The sequence below is a fragment of the Caretta caretta genome, chromosome 19 (genome assembly GCF_965140235.1).
Source record: "Caretta caretta isolate rCarCar2 chromosome 19, rCarCar1.hap1, whole genome shotgun sequence".
NCBI classification, from domain to species: domain Eukaryota; kingdom Metazoa; phylum Chordata; order Testudines; family Cheloniidae; genus Caretta; species Caretta caretta.
In genome coordinates, this window is record NC_134224.1 from 6,802,109 (window position 1) to 6,816,973 (window position 14,865).

The window sequence follows — 14,865 nt, forward strand, 5'->3', positions numbered from 1 at the left end:
GGCTCTGGGAAATACTCCAGGTGAATTTAAGCCCTGGATACTAGCCCAGGGAGAGAGAGAGCTGAAAGGGTTTGTCTATTTAAAGGAGTGTTGTGTTTGCTAATGCCTTCTGAAAGGCCAGAGTAGCTAAGGCTGGGCAGCCTTTAACACTTGCTAAGCTGGTGGAGTTAAACCTTAGGTGAAGCCTTTGGTTCCTCTTATTTCAGCCCCGTGACTATTCCTCACAAATGATCCCTTTTTTCACAGTAGTGCCAATGGCCCCACTGTGCTTGGTGCTGTACATACACCTAGCAAGAGACAGTCCCTGCCCTGAAGCGCTTACACGCTAAATAGACAAAGAGCTGAGGGTGGAAACAGAGGGGAAAGTGACCTGCACAGGGTCCCAGGCATGACGCGAACACGGCTCGGCAAAGCCACAGTCCAGTGCCCCAGCCACTGGACCACACTGCCTTGCCGCAAGACACAGCGACGAAAGCCCCAGCATCCAGCAAGGCCATTAACCAAGCTAGAGTGAGAGAGTCTCTGGAAGATAACCAGGGCTTTGACTCTTTCTCTCCCATCCAGACAAAGGGGAGCGAAGTCGTGAAGCTTCACTTTCAGCCCCTCTCCACCAGACCTGCACGTTCAGTTGCTGAAGACAGCAGAGGAACCGCAAAGCTATTGTCTTGGCTTGTTACATCAAATGTGAAGCCACAGGTATGAACAGGCTGTGCTGGGCAGGGGGAGGGGAAGACAGGAAGCTGAATCTGTGGCAGAGGAGTCTGAAGAGGGGGTTGTTGCCTGGGTGCAGGGCAGTTAGCCCGAGCGCAGCACAGAGCCATTTCCAACTACACTTGTAACAGCACTAATGAGCCATCTCCAGCCTCATCACAGCGCAAGCTCTGGCAGCTTGCATTCCTCATGCTGGTAATTGACTGCACTGTGCATGAGGATCTCAGGATATCCTGGGCTGGGACTCTGTCCCTGGAGAGAACCCCTCTAGGAGAGCATAGTGCAAAGCGATGGGGGGGAATCTAAGACGCTCAGAAGAGACAGGACAAGAGCAAATGGTTAAACCTCTTCAATTCAGCTCTCTTACCCAGCAGAGGTGCTAACCTGGAGCTCTGGCCAGATTCCAGCCAATATAAATACATTCTGCAGCCCTAATTTCCCCTGCAGGTGTGACAAGGTCTTGACTTCCTGTCCTAAAGTATTGTGTAATGTTGCTATGGTTTTTCAAACCACTGCCTGAAGTCCTGGCCCCACCCCAAAGATGGCTGCATTTCCGTGGCGGTCGGAGTGCCCCTCTCTTGGATATGGTTTACAAAGGGCTTTTGGCGCTTTCAGAATGAAAGGTGCTGTAAAAACAGCTGATACCAATTCATCATTATTATTATTTATTATTTTGCTGGTCAAAAAATGAAACAGCAGTTTTGCAAAAATTTCAAGTTTTCCATATGTTTTTCTGTTTTGTTTTTGGAAGGGTTTGAAATGGATCCACTTTTTCAGAACTTGTCCTGCTTTTTTTAAAGTGGAAACCATTATGGAAAATGCCAGCAAAATGGTGATCATTTTTTATTTACTGATAACAATTTTGAGAAAACCTGTCACAACTTGGCTTTCACAGAAAACTAAAAACGTCGCTAACATTGACAATTTTTTTGGCAAAAGATTTAAAAAAAAAACCCAATATTTTAATTAAAAAAAACAACCTTATTGTATTAAAAATTTCAACTGGCTCTAATAATTATTCAGTCCAGGAAATCTTCCTTTATTTCTGTTGAATTTTGTGAGTATGATGATCATTTAATGGGATCCTTTAGTGCAACTCGGAGCTCTTGGTTCTAACAGAGGTAATGTGCGGTTATGTTTTGAGCTGGGAGCTTGGAGTCAGGACTCCTGGTTTCAATTCCTGGCTCTGGGAAGAGAGGGTAGTTTAATGGTTTGAGAAGAAGACCAGCTCCTAGATTCTCTTCCCAGCTCTGTTACTGGTTTGCTGTGTATCTTTAGAGCAAGTCATGCCCTATCTCTATACCTCATTTTCCCCATATCTAAAATAGGCAGAATGATACTGACCAATCTCAGCTGGTTTGAATAGAATTTGTAAAGTGCTCTGAGATCCTTGGATGAGTGCAAATTAATTTATTATCCATTGTGATCATAAAAACTAATGACAGGTTTCAGAGTAGCAGCCGTGTTAGTCTGTATTCGCAAAAAGAAAAGGAGGACTTGTGGCACCTTAGAGACTAACAAATTTATTTGAGCATAAGCTTTCATGAGCTACAGCTCACTTCATCAGATGAAGTAAAAACTGTAATGTTTGTAAAAACTAATGTTCCCCTGAAAATGACCCTCCCCGAGGAGATTCTAGACACGCCCGTAAAAAGTTCCAGGGGAAAACTGCAAGTGTCTTCAGGGATGATCGCACGAGGAGACAGCGAGAAGGTGAAACGTGGAGGACAACCAACATGCCTATTCGCACGTAAACGAGAAAGGCACCTGGCTAGGCAGGGCTGCTCATAGGTTCACTGTGCAGTGGGCGCCTGCCTCATCTGAGGCCTCAGTTAAACCGAGTGGAAACAACAACACACAGCGGAAGTGAGAGCGACAAACCCAACGTTCTCAGGGCTTGTTAGAAGGCTACCCAAAAGAGCGACGTGGAAGGGGAGCGGGCGAGGGCACAAAACCACTTGCCAGCACGGTCAAGGATGGATAGACTGAGCAGCCCGCACTGGAAGAGACGGCCGGTCAGAGGCTGAGAGTCAAGACAGTTCTCCCTCATTGCGTGTTTCCACCTGACCTGTGTTTTTCTGTCTGTGGGTGGGTGGGTCCGAGCAAGGAGGCCCCGTTTGTCAGTGTCCCAGATCATATATGTCTGCAGGTCGAGGGGAGCTGACTGTGTGTGTGTCCCTGACCCTGATCTGGGGATGGAGCCAGGCTGACTGTGTGTGAGAGACAGAAGGAAACAAGGACACCTTTGCAGACGCCGTCTTTTATTTCTGCACAGAAACTTTTTTCTTGAGTTTTCTGCAGTAGTGAATGGGACCCAGCAGCGTAATATGCATCACAGATGCCTTAGAGCAATAACCTTCCCCTCCCCCGTCCCCGCCCAGCTGAGCCATGAGGCTCACATGCTGGGGAGAATTCACCCAGCTGCTCACCAAACCCTGCCCCCTCTCTGCAAGTACCTGCCACTGCAGCCTGTGCACCTCTGGCCCCGCAGCTCGAGCATTTCAGCTCAGGGAGGTGTGACTCGGGGGTTAATGTAAATGCATAGCACAGACACGTAGTTACAGACGCTGCTTCCTAAGCTAGGACAGAGCTGGCTGAGGAGGGACTGGCCCCTGGCCAGAGCTATGGCACTGAAGGGTGGGGATGCGGCTACTGCAGGGCATAAGAACCTTATCTGGTGGGCAGGGTGGGAGCTCAGCCCCTTAGCTTTCCCTCTGTGTGGGCAGCACTGGTTCCACAGAGCACACCTACCCGTCTTTGCAAGGCAGGCCCAGAAGTGTCCCCATGGCTGCTGCTGGGACTGAAACCAGTCACAGGCTCCAGTTCCTCAAGGGGCAGTGCTGAGCTCCTCCTGGGCCTGCGGGGCTCAGCACTGCATTGACTTGGCAGGTCTCTGCACCTCTCCATGCAGCGCGTTAGCCCGGCCTCAGTTCGGTCAGGTTTGGTTTCTAGCTGGCTGCTGTATCCAGCGTAGGACGCTGCAGGGACTGACCAGAGGCGGCTGTGAATGGCAGGGGAGGGTCGGGCAGCAGGCTGTGGCATCTGACAGGAGGCAGCAGCCCTGCTTGCCCACAGACCTGCAACACCAGTCATCAGGGAGGGGGGAATGCGCTGTACACTCACCACTTGCCTCAGCTTCCATAACTGGGCTGACCACTACGCTGGCCTGTATATAACCCGACCCACCAGCTCAGGACCCGAGCCTTCAGCCTGAGTTTCTAGGTATGCGCACGCCCATTGGCCAGGTTTGGGGCCCGGAGAGCGGTCCCTGCTAATGCTCCCCCTGATGTGGATGGGCTGTGAAGAGGTGCCCTGCCCAAACAGCCCTGGGCAGGAGGCCAGGGCCCTCAGCAGAGGGAGAAGCGCCGGGAGTTGATGTTCATGCGTGTGACGCCAATGTGCTTGAGTGGCGTGGAGAGCAAGAAGGCGGCCTTGGGAGGAATGTTGCAGAGCAGGTCTGTGTCCTCCTCACAGCCCTCCAGGCCAAAGGTGGCATTGTCCAGCATCTCCTTGTGCTGGTGGCACACCTGCTCCACCTTCAGCTGGTGAATCTGCCCCCGCAGCCGCATCAGCTGCCGTGCCAACTGGTGATCCACAGCCTGCATCTCCTGCTGTGCAGAGGAGGAAAGGGGAACCTTTAGGGGGCCAGCTGGAGCACAGGTCACCCCTGTCACTGAGTCAGAGAGCAGCCCTAATGCAGAGCCGCACGGACAGAGCCACAGACGTGCGCAGACACAAAGACAGAGGTACAGACGCATGAGGTATGTCAAGTGGCAGCCTGCGGCAACGAGTCTCAGAGTCCGGGTCAACGCCGCCAGGCTTGCAAGGATCGAGCCGCCATGCTAAAATTAGCTGTGTAGATGTTGTGACATGGGCTGGAGCTCAGGCTTTGAAGCCTAGGGAGGGGGTGGGCTGAAGAGCCCAAGCTGCAATAGCTGCACGGCTGGTTTTAGCACGGTAGCCTGAGCTGGGTGACTGGGGCTCTGAGAGTCGCTGCTGCAGGCTGATGTTTGCTGTGTAGACATTCCTATGGAGACACGCAGACGCATGGAGAGACACTGCCAGAGACAACCCTGAGACATACGACACACAGACAGACAGAGACAACCCCGAGACATGCCAACACACAGAGAGACAGAGATACACAGCACCAGAGACAACCCTGAGACATGCGGTCACCCAGAGAATCATGGACAGAGATAGAGACATGGAACATGGAGCCACACTGCCAGAGGCAACCCCGAGACATGCGAACACACAGAGACACCCAGACAGAGACATGAAGACACACGGTGGAGACACACTGCAGAAACAAACACACAGAGACACGCAGACACCCAGCAAGAGATGGACAGAAAGACACACAGACAGAGACAACAAGGAGTCCGGTGGCACCTTAAAGACTAACTGATTTATTTGAGCATAAGCTTTCGTGGGTAAAAACCCCACTTCTTCAGATGTATGGAGTGAAAGACAGAGATACAGAGACGCTCATGGACAGAGAGAGACATGCAGATGGACACACAAATATACAGAGATGCATAGACAGACACCCACAGAGATATCTGGGCAGAGATAGAGACACACACAGATGTACAGACACAGACACACAAACGCAGAGGCACAAACATACTGAAACGTGCAGACAACCAGAAAGACAGACGTGTGCGAGCACTTACAGACTTGTGGACCACGCTGGGGACAAACATACAAATACACAGTTGCACTGATGCAGACACACAAACATGCAGAGAGACACACACACACACACAGGCCGTGTCTACACTAAGCAAAGAAGCGTTGCAACAAATGGGGCCTGGAACACTTTGAGCTGGCAGAACATGTGCAGCCCCCCACGCCCACACATCCGAGCTGCCCAGACCTTTCACAAGCATTGACTGTAATGGTTGGTTGCAACCCCAGGAGTGAGGTCTAGCCGAGCCGGTGTTGGCTACAACGGTTTCCCCCGAGCATGGAGAGGAAGCCATGACCCTTGCAGCTGCCCGAGGTCAGCTGGCCCCCCAAACTCCCGCCCACACAGCAGTGCCGCACGCTTGGAAACCCATGATGCCCTCACTCCTACAACAGGGCACTAGGGAACAGGTGCTCCAGGAGTCCCAGAATGCACTGGGCCAGCCACAGCTGTGAGAGGTGATGCTTTGCGCACCAGAATGATTCAGGGAGGAACCATGTTGCCATGTATCCGCACCGACCCGCTGCAAGGGTAAAGCAACCAGCCCTTCCAGGCAGGGGGGTCCCCCTGCAGCGCACCTGCAGAGAGACACAGCTCACACACACACACAAATGCTCGAAGACAATGTCAATCGAGGCCTATAAACACCAGAGTTAGGGAGATTAGGTAGGCACCGAAATGGGCACGTTGGCATCAAAACGGCTCATTTGTACATGGACAAGACAATGCCAAGCACCAGCTGGGATTCCTGGGGCACTAACCTGGGGAATGAGCCCTGCTCGAGGTGCAGAGGGCTGAAGTAAGCAGGGTGATGGAGAACAAACCAGCCTAGTGCCACCTTTAAAATCGACCCCCCCCCCCCCCGGGCCATGGATGTGACACCCAAGCCAGGTACAAATTGAATTGCTGAGCACCCAGCCCACGGCAGGGGCTCTCTCCTCCTCCTCATCATCCTCATACTCCCTCCCCTTTTCCCAGGTGTTCTCTGTCCCATTTCCCTTTAGCCCTGGGGATGTCAAGCCGAGCTCCACAGCCCAGGAGCCCTACCGCTGCGGGGCCTGGGATAATGGTTTAAGATCTCTTGCTGTCTCTGTCCCTTGCTCTTCACCCACAGAGGCCGTGCTCCCAACAGAGCTACCAGGGGGTACTCACCAGCTCCTCCCTGAGCCACTCCAGGGCATCATCCATGGTGGCAAACCCACAGATGCTCCCGGACGGCACTTTGGCTTGAGTCCCCTCCAGAAACACCTCTCCTCCCTGCTCTTCCTTCAGCGAGCTGATGGCTCCCTCCTTGACCCCATTCCTCCAGGACTGGCTCTGCACTCGGGCCTTCCACTCCGAGTAGGAAGGCCTCCTAGTCTGCAGCTTCAGCTTGGCCGTCAGGGCCTTCACGCTGTCCAGGTTCTCCTTGTCCAAGTTCGACTCCTCTTCTCCTAGCTCCTTGAACTTCAGGTGGCTGTAGGACATGGCTGTGCTTGCAAGGTGCAAGAGAGAGGAGCGTTTGCCTGTGGCAGAGCTGGCTCGCTCTGTGTGTGCGCGTGTGAGCAGGAGAACTATTTATTTCTGGAATGAACAATAAAGCCTTGGAACTCGATGATGATTATAAATGAGCAGGAACTTTAATTGCCTGGAGGCCTGGGGAGGTGGGTTTTTTTTTAAAAAATATTATTGTCTCCAGCTGGGAGGAGACACCCTGTTCTTTGAAAGGAAGTTTCACTGGGGACATAAAGGACTGTAGGAGCGAAAAGTAATTTATCCCACAGACATGCCTTCCCTTCCCAGTCTATTATCAGGACAGAAATGAAACTGCTTCTCCACCCAGCTCTGAGATCAAGGGAGGCTGAAAGGTCACTTGAGATTCAAGGCTGCTACAGAGCCATAAAAAAAAAAAGAAAAAACAGAAAAAAGAAAAATAAAAAAGCTCAGCTCTGTTCAGGGTTTTTCCTGCCCCACCCCCAGGCACTTATACAGCGCCAAGGGCGGATCATACAGTGCTGGGCAGATCAGGCAGGAGAGGTTAGAGGAAGGAGAGGCCTGGCATGGAGGGGCTGGTGTAGAGTCCCCAAGAAACACTGGAGTTCACTACAGAGGGGGTTTCTGTTCAGAGTCCCTGAGAAACCCCTCGGCCACCTCAGGGAAGAACAGCAAAGGACACCCTTAGCCACATGGCTGATATCCCATGTGAGATCTGAATGGGCATGTGGCATCTCACAGTATCTCCCCTGCGGGTCACCGTTTGGGCCATGCTGAGTCGGCCACACACCCTTTGTGATACCTTCAGAGGGAAGGCCAAGCTAGGGTGTGTGGGTTTGCTCTGTGCCCTGGGGGGGTCTCTCCCCCGGATCCCAGCTATAGGGCTTCCTGGACCTACAATTCTGCTAATAAACCCCACCATTTGAGGACTCTCATTGGTCACCCGTCTCCCAGCCGTGCTCAAGGCTTCTGGCCAGGTCACTTTAACCAGTAGTCTATTTGCTTCTCCACAGCTGTGCTGCATTTAAGGTGGAACCCGGGGGCCCTGGAGAGAATGGACAACCTAAGGAGATTGCAGTGCAGAGGCAGAATGCAGCATTTCTTACCCCTATGCACACCCCATACAGAAAAACAAGGACCATTCAGCACAGGGTGACAGGTAAAAAATGCCCAGCCTGTGGCAGAGAAGGAAACATGGGGTAGATGGGGAACAGGGAATGTGGTGCTGGGTCTGGGCAGGGGCCCTCGCGGCTTCTGAGTAATAGAGATTGTAGCGCTGGTTGCTGGCAGTGGGCCTGGGGAATTCTGGGTAACAGAGACTGCAGAGCTGGATCTGGGCACGTGCCCTGGGTAACAGAGACGGTGGCACTGAGGACAGGTAAAGGAGTCTACAGTGTCTGGAGGGGAATCGTTTACTAGTCACAACTCACTGTGCATATTTCTATCAGCCAGCTGTCCCCCCACCCCACTCCCTCTAGGCCTGTCTCTAGCACTCTCTGACCGGAATGCCCTCAATTTCCCCAGCTCCCTCCCCAGCTCAGGGATCCTGCTTTGAAGAAGAGAGACTCTGTCCCCTTTCCACAGATTCAATTCTTCAGCCCTCCCAAGGTGCCTGAAGCTAGGAGCCCTGTGCCTCCAACGGGCAGGTTCCCCTTCTCTCCCCCGCCCCCAAAAAATTGAGGCCCTCTGTCACCCTGGTATCCCCAGAACTTTACTTCCTCCGCTGCCCCATCCTCCCCAGGAGGGACCCCATCATCTCCAGGTGGGATTCTTTCCCCCCTACCCGCCCATCACGACCCTGAGCCTGCGAAAAGCCCCCTGCAGTGACTCAAAGGCAAAGCTCTTGGGTCCCTGCAGGGCCAAGCCTAGGCTCATTTCATCTGCACAAGCCTCCCACCAGGGAGAAACTAAATCAAAAACTGGAGCCAGGCCACCTTAAACCCGACATCCTCCGTCTCTGCTTCTCGGCCTCACCCACACGGCAGCCTGCTCAGTTCCTGTTGCTGTGTTTCACAACCCCTGCATCAGAACATGCTTATCACCAGCTTCTCAGAAGCAGCAGCTGCCGCTAGGTATTGCATGCCTGCTGCAGAAGCCGCTGTGCCCATCTCTGTGGCGCAGTCTCTGCTGCCAGCATCGGGGCTCCCCTGTTCGCTGGGGCATGGCTTTTCCAGCCAAAGAATTCCTTTGCGGTCCTGATCCCAGCGCTAGAGGTTTGGGCTCAAGTTCCCCTTGAGCAGGACCTGCCCCCTCTGCTGACCCAGCTCTCCGAAGGCAGCCTGAGGGTTGCCATTCCAGAAACAGGTAAGGGCAGTGGCCGTTGCTGGGGGCAGATGTTGGGGGGTATTAATCACTTGCTTCCTGCTGCTGCTTATTCCAAAAGAGAAGCCTGTTCCCCAAGATGGGGCAGGCATCCCTGCCTCCCCCCATTCCTTAGGGGCGAAGGGGGTTTGAGCAGGTTCTGTCTAGCGTCCCTATACCAAGCCTGGCCAAGCGGAGCAGCTCTGAAGTGGTTTCTGGTTTTAGAAAGGGGTCTGTCTATTCTGGAGCCCAGCGTGCCTGGGAATAGAGGAAGGGGGCTAACTCCTCAGCCTCCAAGGATGAATTATGGATTGGAAGCTCTTTGGAGCAGGGCTGGGTTTGTACAGCTCCTAGTGCATTACGGCCCTGATCCCTGGTTGAGGCTCCTCCATGCTTCCACACTACAAATCCTAAATAATAACAATAGCTTCTTGCAATGGATTTTCACTTGCAGCTAAACATAATCAGATTTCAAGAATAACCTTTGATGACCGATATGGCTGTTCCATCATCTATGTACACATATACGCAAGGAGAGACAGAGGGATGGTTCGGCAGCCTGACCACAAGCCTAGGTGCTGGGAACTCCTCCCCAAGTGCTAACCCTGGTTCTGCCACTGACTCCCTCTGAGCCCTTGACTAAGTCACATTGCCTCTCGGTGCCTCCATCTGTAAAGTGGAGCTAATGACACTGACCCACTCCCAGGACAGGATCCAGGGCTGAATTAGGTAGTGCTCCGCCCATGCTTTGCAGATGGAAAGTTCCATGTGCCCTAAGCCGTGATTCCTGTGGGTCGTTTAAAAAGGATCGAATAAAGCAATGGAGACTAGCCTGCAGGGGGTGACCCTATATTGGCCTAAGAGAGTACTGTGGAAAGAGGGAAGCATGAACCTGTAGGAGGGGGTGGAAGGAGATGGCAAAGAGAGTCGGTGAGGCGCCTCCCACGGCCTGTCCCCCATCTCACACTGAGTCTCCATCTCCTTTTCTGGCCATTTTAGGTGCTGGCAGAGGACTTTGTCTGGTCGCGGTTGCCCATCAGCCCTTCAGGAAGGACACGTGACAATTCTTTGGGGCTCTCTGTGCCAGGCGCCCCGCGCTCCTTGCCAGGGTTCAGCTCGGCACCGCTGCCATCGCCATGGAGTTTGCAGAGCTGATCAAGACAGCGAAGGTGGAGAACGTGCAGCTCTCATGCTCTGGGCTCCCGCCGATCAAGGGGACGCTGTGCATCACCAGCCATCACCTGCTGCTGTCGTCCCAGCCCGGGGGCAACGGGGAGCAGGGCACGGTGGAGCTTTGGCTTCTCATCCGGAACGTGGACGCTGTTGAGAAAAGGTGAGTCTCTCCTGCCGCCTTCATGATGTCCCACTGGGGAGGCGTGTGTCCGACACCGTCTCACCCTCTGAGTGAGAGAGAGAGCCTGTGGGTGGTCAGAGCTGCGATGGGCCCATTGGCGTCAGTGGGAGTCACATGGCTCACGCCCCCAGATCTGGGGTGTGTGTGTGTGTGTGTGTTGAACCAGGGGTCTGTCTCTTGTTTACAGGCACCACCCACACTGTTCACCATTCACTTATCCTCCCTTGGTGCCCATCCGCCATGGTGACCCAGAGAACGACAGAGTAGATCTCACCAACTCTGCACCCAGCATAGAGCGGGGGCTGGGACGAGACACTAAACTCTGCCTTCAGCTGCCATTGCTGAGTGTCCCAGTTGAGCACTGCATCCAGCACGGGGAGAGCAGCTGGTTAGGGGACAGAACAGGCTTTCGCCTCTTTTTCCATTCTCTCCTCTGCCCTCGGGGCTAGTCAGATGGTGCAGCTCAACCCCTGTGCAATAACCTCTCTTCTTTTCTGTGACTCAGTGTTCAGAACCTAAGCTGGTACCAAACCTCCAGGACTAACAGCTCCCACCAAGACACCAGGTTTGGCTTTTACCCCTGTATTGGCTCTAACCCACCTAAAACGCCTGGCTTTGCATTAACCAGAGAGCAGCTTCCCACTCAGACGGCTGCGCTGGGCTGGGGCACCAGGCACCTGTGTCTGCAACGCATGCTTTAGTATCCTCTCCCCAGAGAGGTGGGGAGGACCCTGGCCTCACTGCTTCTGTCAGGAGTCGGGGAAAGACAGGGGAGAAGGTGGGGCCTGGCAGTCAGAGTGAACGATGCCTCCATCGTAGCATTCAGGGATGGGGCAGCTTGACAACAACGCACCTGAGCTCCTCCAGAAGGACTGGAAACCCCCGTCCTTTACACCCTGGGGACAGGTGGAATAACACACGCTCCTCACAGTCATCCCGTTCAGACCCTCCCAAGCACATGCTCCCACATTTGCACCTACACGTGCACAGCCCCAGCCACGCTTCCACGATCACACGTTTACCCACCCTCCAGGGCAGCCGTGAGGGCAAACCATGCAAGCCACTGCCCAGCAGACGTGCACCTCTCGGGCTGGACTGAGCTTCCTGAGCAGCAGCCTGGGCAATGAAGCCATTCGACACATTCTTACACACAGATGTTCCCATGCACACTAAAGTTCTCACCTGCCTCTCTCTGTCACGTCTCTTACTTACATGCACCCATGCTCGCATGCACCCATGCTTACACATGCAGCAGCTGGAGTTCACCTTGGGAGTTTGGATTGTGGTTGATCAAAGAGACAAGGACACAGGGTCTGACTCCCAGCTCCTGTCTGGCATCTCCCCACAGGGTTGCAAGTTCCTTGGGCACAATCACACTCAAGTGCAAAGACCTGAAGGTGCTGCAGCTGGAGATCCCGGGTATGGAGGAATGTCTCAACATCGCCAGTTCCACTGAGGTCAGTCAGTGCCAACTGGTGGTTCAACATTCGTTCTCTGGTGAAGGGAAGGGAGTGGCCTTTTGGCCTCCCAGAGTGTAGCTGGGGTCTGGGCTGGGACGGGAAGGCAGCCAAGTGCAGCTCCTGGAAAGATCCTCTCCCCAGCGTGGAAGGTTTGACATTTGGCAAGAGGAAGCGTAGTGCCCCTGTGGTGTTTGCTTTGAGTTCATCATTAACGTGGGTAAATATTGACTTCTCTCTGGCCTTCGTTTGCATTCAGATAGGGTTACTGTATGTCCATTTTCCTGGACATGTCCCCGGCTTTTTAGTTCTTAAATCACGTCCGGGAGGAATTTTTAAATATCTAAAAACGCCCGGGAAAATAGGGACGTTTGGTAACCCTAGATGGGAGCTGCCAGAGCTGCAAAGTGGGGCTTGCAGTGCACAGAGAGCCCTCCACCCCCCACAACCTGACCTGACCCAACCCTAAGAGCCAGAGGGACCTGCCGGGGGGGCGAGGTGAGGAGTCCCAGCGGTGCTTACCTGGGGCGGCTCCCGGGAAGCATCCAGCAGGTCCCTCTGGCTCCTAGGGTAGGGTAGGGTCAGGTCAGGGCGCGAGAGGGAGGGTGAGGAGGCTGGCGGGCGAGGAGGCGGGCCAGAGGCGGGCAGCAGGGGTTGAAGAGGCGAGTGGGCCAGCAGTGGGTGGGTGGGTAGGCGGGGTGAGGAGGCGGGTGGCGAGGGAGCCAGCTGCGGGTGGGTGGACAGGCGGGGGTGAGGAGGGCGAGGAGGCGGGCGGCGAGCCAGCGGCAGGCGGGGGGGGTTGAAGAGGCGAGTGGGCCAGCAGTGGGTGGGTGGGTGGGTAGGCGGGGTGAGGAGGCGGGTGGCGAGGGAGCCAGCTGCGGGTGGGTGGACAGGCGGGGGTGAGGAGGGCGAGGAGGCGGGCGGCGAGCCAGCGGCAGGCGGGGGGGTTGAAGAGGCGAGTGGGCCAGCAGTGGGTGGGTGGGTGGGTAGGCGGGGTGAGGAGGCGGGTGGCAAGGGAGCCAGCTGCGGGTGGGTGGACAGGCGGGCGTGAGGAGGGCGAGGAGGCGGGCGGCAAGCCAGCGGCAGGCGGGGGGGGTTGAAGAGGCGAGTGGCAAGCGAGCCAGCGGCAGGTGGGCAGGCAGGGGTGAGGAGGCAAGCGGCGAGCCAGTAGCGGGCCAGGGGGTAAGGAGGGGTGCGGCGGCGGGGCCGTGTGGGCGGGGCCTGGGGCAGAGTGGGGGCGGAGCATGGGTGGACTGTGGGCGGGGCCGACACCACCCCAATGTGGAGTGTCCTCTTTTCTGAATGTTCAGATATGGTAACCCTAATTCAGATCTCCTTGGGGCTTTCAGACTCACCTGCTGGGTCCATCTCACTAGCACATGGTGATGACCTGGGGCACCCTACTGTAGCCCAGCTGAGGGCTACACTGAAAACTTGACCAGGATCTCAAAGGCCTTGGCTTGCAACCCCAGTCCTGCTCGCAGCCAGCTCAATGGAAGTTTTGCCATTGACCTGAATGGAGGCGGGGTCAAGACACCCCCATCTTTAATGGGCCTCATCTTGGCCCAAAGAGAGTACAGTTCCCAGCATGCAATGTGCCATTTTGATTCAGGTGGCCTGACTGCATTGCATGCTGGAACCTGTAGTTTCCAGGGGATGCACTTCCATATGGAAGAAAGAGAAAGTTGATAGTAATGAATATAAATCAGAAGTTAGGAATTGTAGAAAAGTGATAAGGGGAATCAAAGGGACATAAGGAGAAATCTATGGCCAGCACAGTTAAAGACAATAAGGAGGAGGTTTTTTAATATATTAGGAACAAAAAGCATCCTGACAATGGTATTGGTTCGTTATTAAATGGAAATGGTAGAATTATCAATCAGAATGCCGAAAAGATAGAAGCGTTAAATAAATATTTCTGTTCTGTATTCGAGGGGAAAATAGTCTCATCAAATGGTGATGCTAACACTCTTTCCATTCCACTAGTATCGCAGGAGGATATTAAACAGAAGCTACTAAAAGATATTTTAAAATCAGCGTGTCTAGATAACTTGCATCCAAGAGTTTTAAAAGAGCAGACTGAGGAGCTCATTGGACCATTAATGTTGATTTTCAATAAGTCTTGGGGCATTGGGGAAGTTCCAGAAAACTGGAAGAAAGCTAAAGTAATGCCAGTTTTTAAAAAGAGTAAATGGGATAACCTTGGTAATTATAGGCCTGTCAGCCTGACATGGATCCTTAGCAAGATAATAGAGCAGCTGATATGGGGAGTCGATTAATAAAGAATTACCAAGAATTAATTATATGGTAACGTAATTAATGCAAATTAACATGGGTTTATGGAAAATAAATCCTTTCAAACAAACTTGATTTTTTTTTTTTTAAATGAGATTGCCAGTTTGGCTGATAAAGATAATAGGATTGACATACTATATTTAGACTTCTCTAACGCGTTTGGCTTGGTACCACAAAGACATTTTGATTAAAATACTGGAACGATGTAAAATTTACATGGCACATTAAATGGAATAAAACTTGGCTAACTAATAGGCCTCAAATGTAATTGTAAATGGGGAATCGTCAGCAAGTCGGTGTGGGGGCTGTGGTGGATAATCAGCTGAACATGAGCTCCCAGGATGACACTCTGGCCAAAACAGCTCATGCGATCCTGGGAGCCATAAACAGGGGAATCTCAAGTAGGAGCAGAGAAGTTATTTTACCTCTATGTTTGGCACCGGTACAGCCGCTGCTGGAATCCTGTGTCCAGTTCTGATGCCCACACTTCAAGAAGGATATTGATAAATTTGAGGGGGTTCAGAGAAGGGCCACAAGAATGATAAAAGAATTAGAAACCTGCCTTACAGTGGTAGGAGCTC

General features: G+C 53.3%; 2 protein-coding genes across 7 annotated transcripts in view; one reads left to right on the plus strand and one right to left on the minus strand.

Annotated features, from left to right (window-relative positions):
• The window catches only part of LOC125624591 (myotubularin-related protein 9-like), a 22,213-nt gene continuing 7,348 nt past the window's right edge, over positions 1–14,865 (plus strand). Inside the window, exons 1-6 of one of the 5 annotated variants that reach the window (XM_075121275.1) lie at positions 1–20; positions 565–696; positions 7,891–8,036; positions 10,178–10,511; positions 11,038–11,097; positions 11,881–11,989. In XM_075121275.1, the coding sequence (XP_074977376.1) occupies positions 10,315–10,511; positions 11,038–11,097; positions 11,881–11,989 (366 nt within the window). In that variant the 5' untranslated portion in view covers positions 1–20; positions 565–696; positions 7,891–8,036; positions 10,178–10,314. Of the gene's footprint in view, positions 21–564; positions 697–7,890; positions 8,037–8,859; positions 9,182–10,177; positions 10,512–11,037; positions 11,098–11,880; positions 11,990–14,865 lie in introns of those variants that run through there. The other 4 variants (XM_075121273.1, XM_075121271.1, XM_075121274.1 and 1 more) reach the window with 4 other exon arrangements.
• On the minus strand, positions 2,956–7,202 carry FAM167B (family with sequence similarity 167 member B). 2 transcript variants are annotated; one of them, XM_048825543.2, is made up of 2 exons: positions 6,557–7,202; positions 2,956–4,319 (listed from the first exon to the last, which is right to left on the minus strand). In XM_048825543.2, the coding sequence occupies exons 1-2, from the start codon at positions 6,869–6,871 to the stop codon at positions 4,059–4,061; spliced, it is 576 nt and encodes a 191-aa protein (XP_048681500.1). In that variant the 5' UTR covers positions 6,872–7,202; the 3' UTR covers positions 2,956–4,058. The 2 variants fall into 2 exon arrangements, with proteins under 2 accessions (XP_048681500.1, XP_048681499.1); XM_048825542.2 differs by having other exon boundaries at positions 2,956–4,322; positions 6,557–7,197.

What these genes read in the sequence shown, in the direction of transcription:
- FAM167B (XM_048825542.2), bottom strand. Translation starts at nt 6,871, where the DNA reads ATGTCCTACAGCCACCTGAAGTTCAAGGAGCTAGGAGAAGAGGAGTCG. An exon ending in AGTGGCTCAGGGAGGAGCTG is followed by an intron (nt 4,323 to 6,556) that starts GTGAGTACCCCC and finishes TCCTCTGCACAG; the next exon opens with CAGGAGATGCAGGCTGTGGA.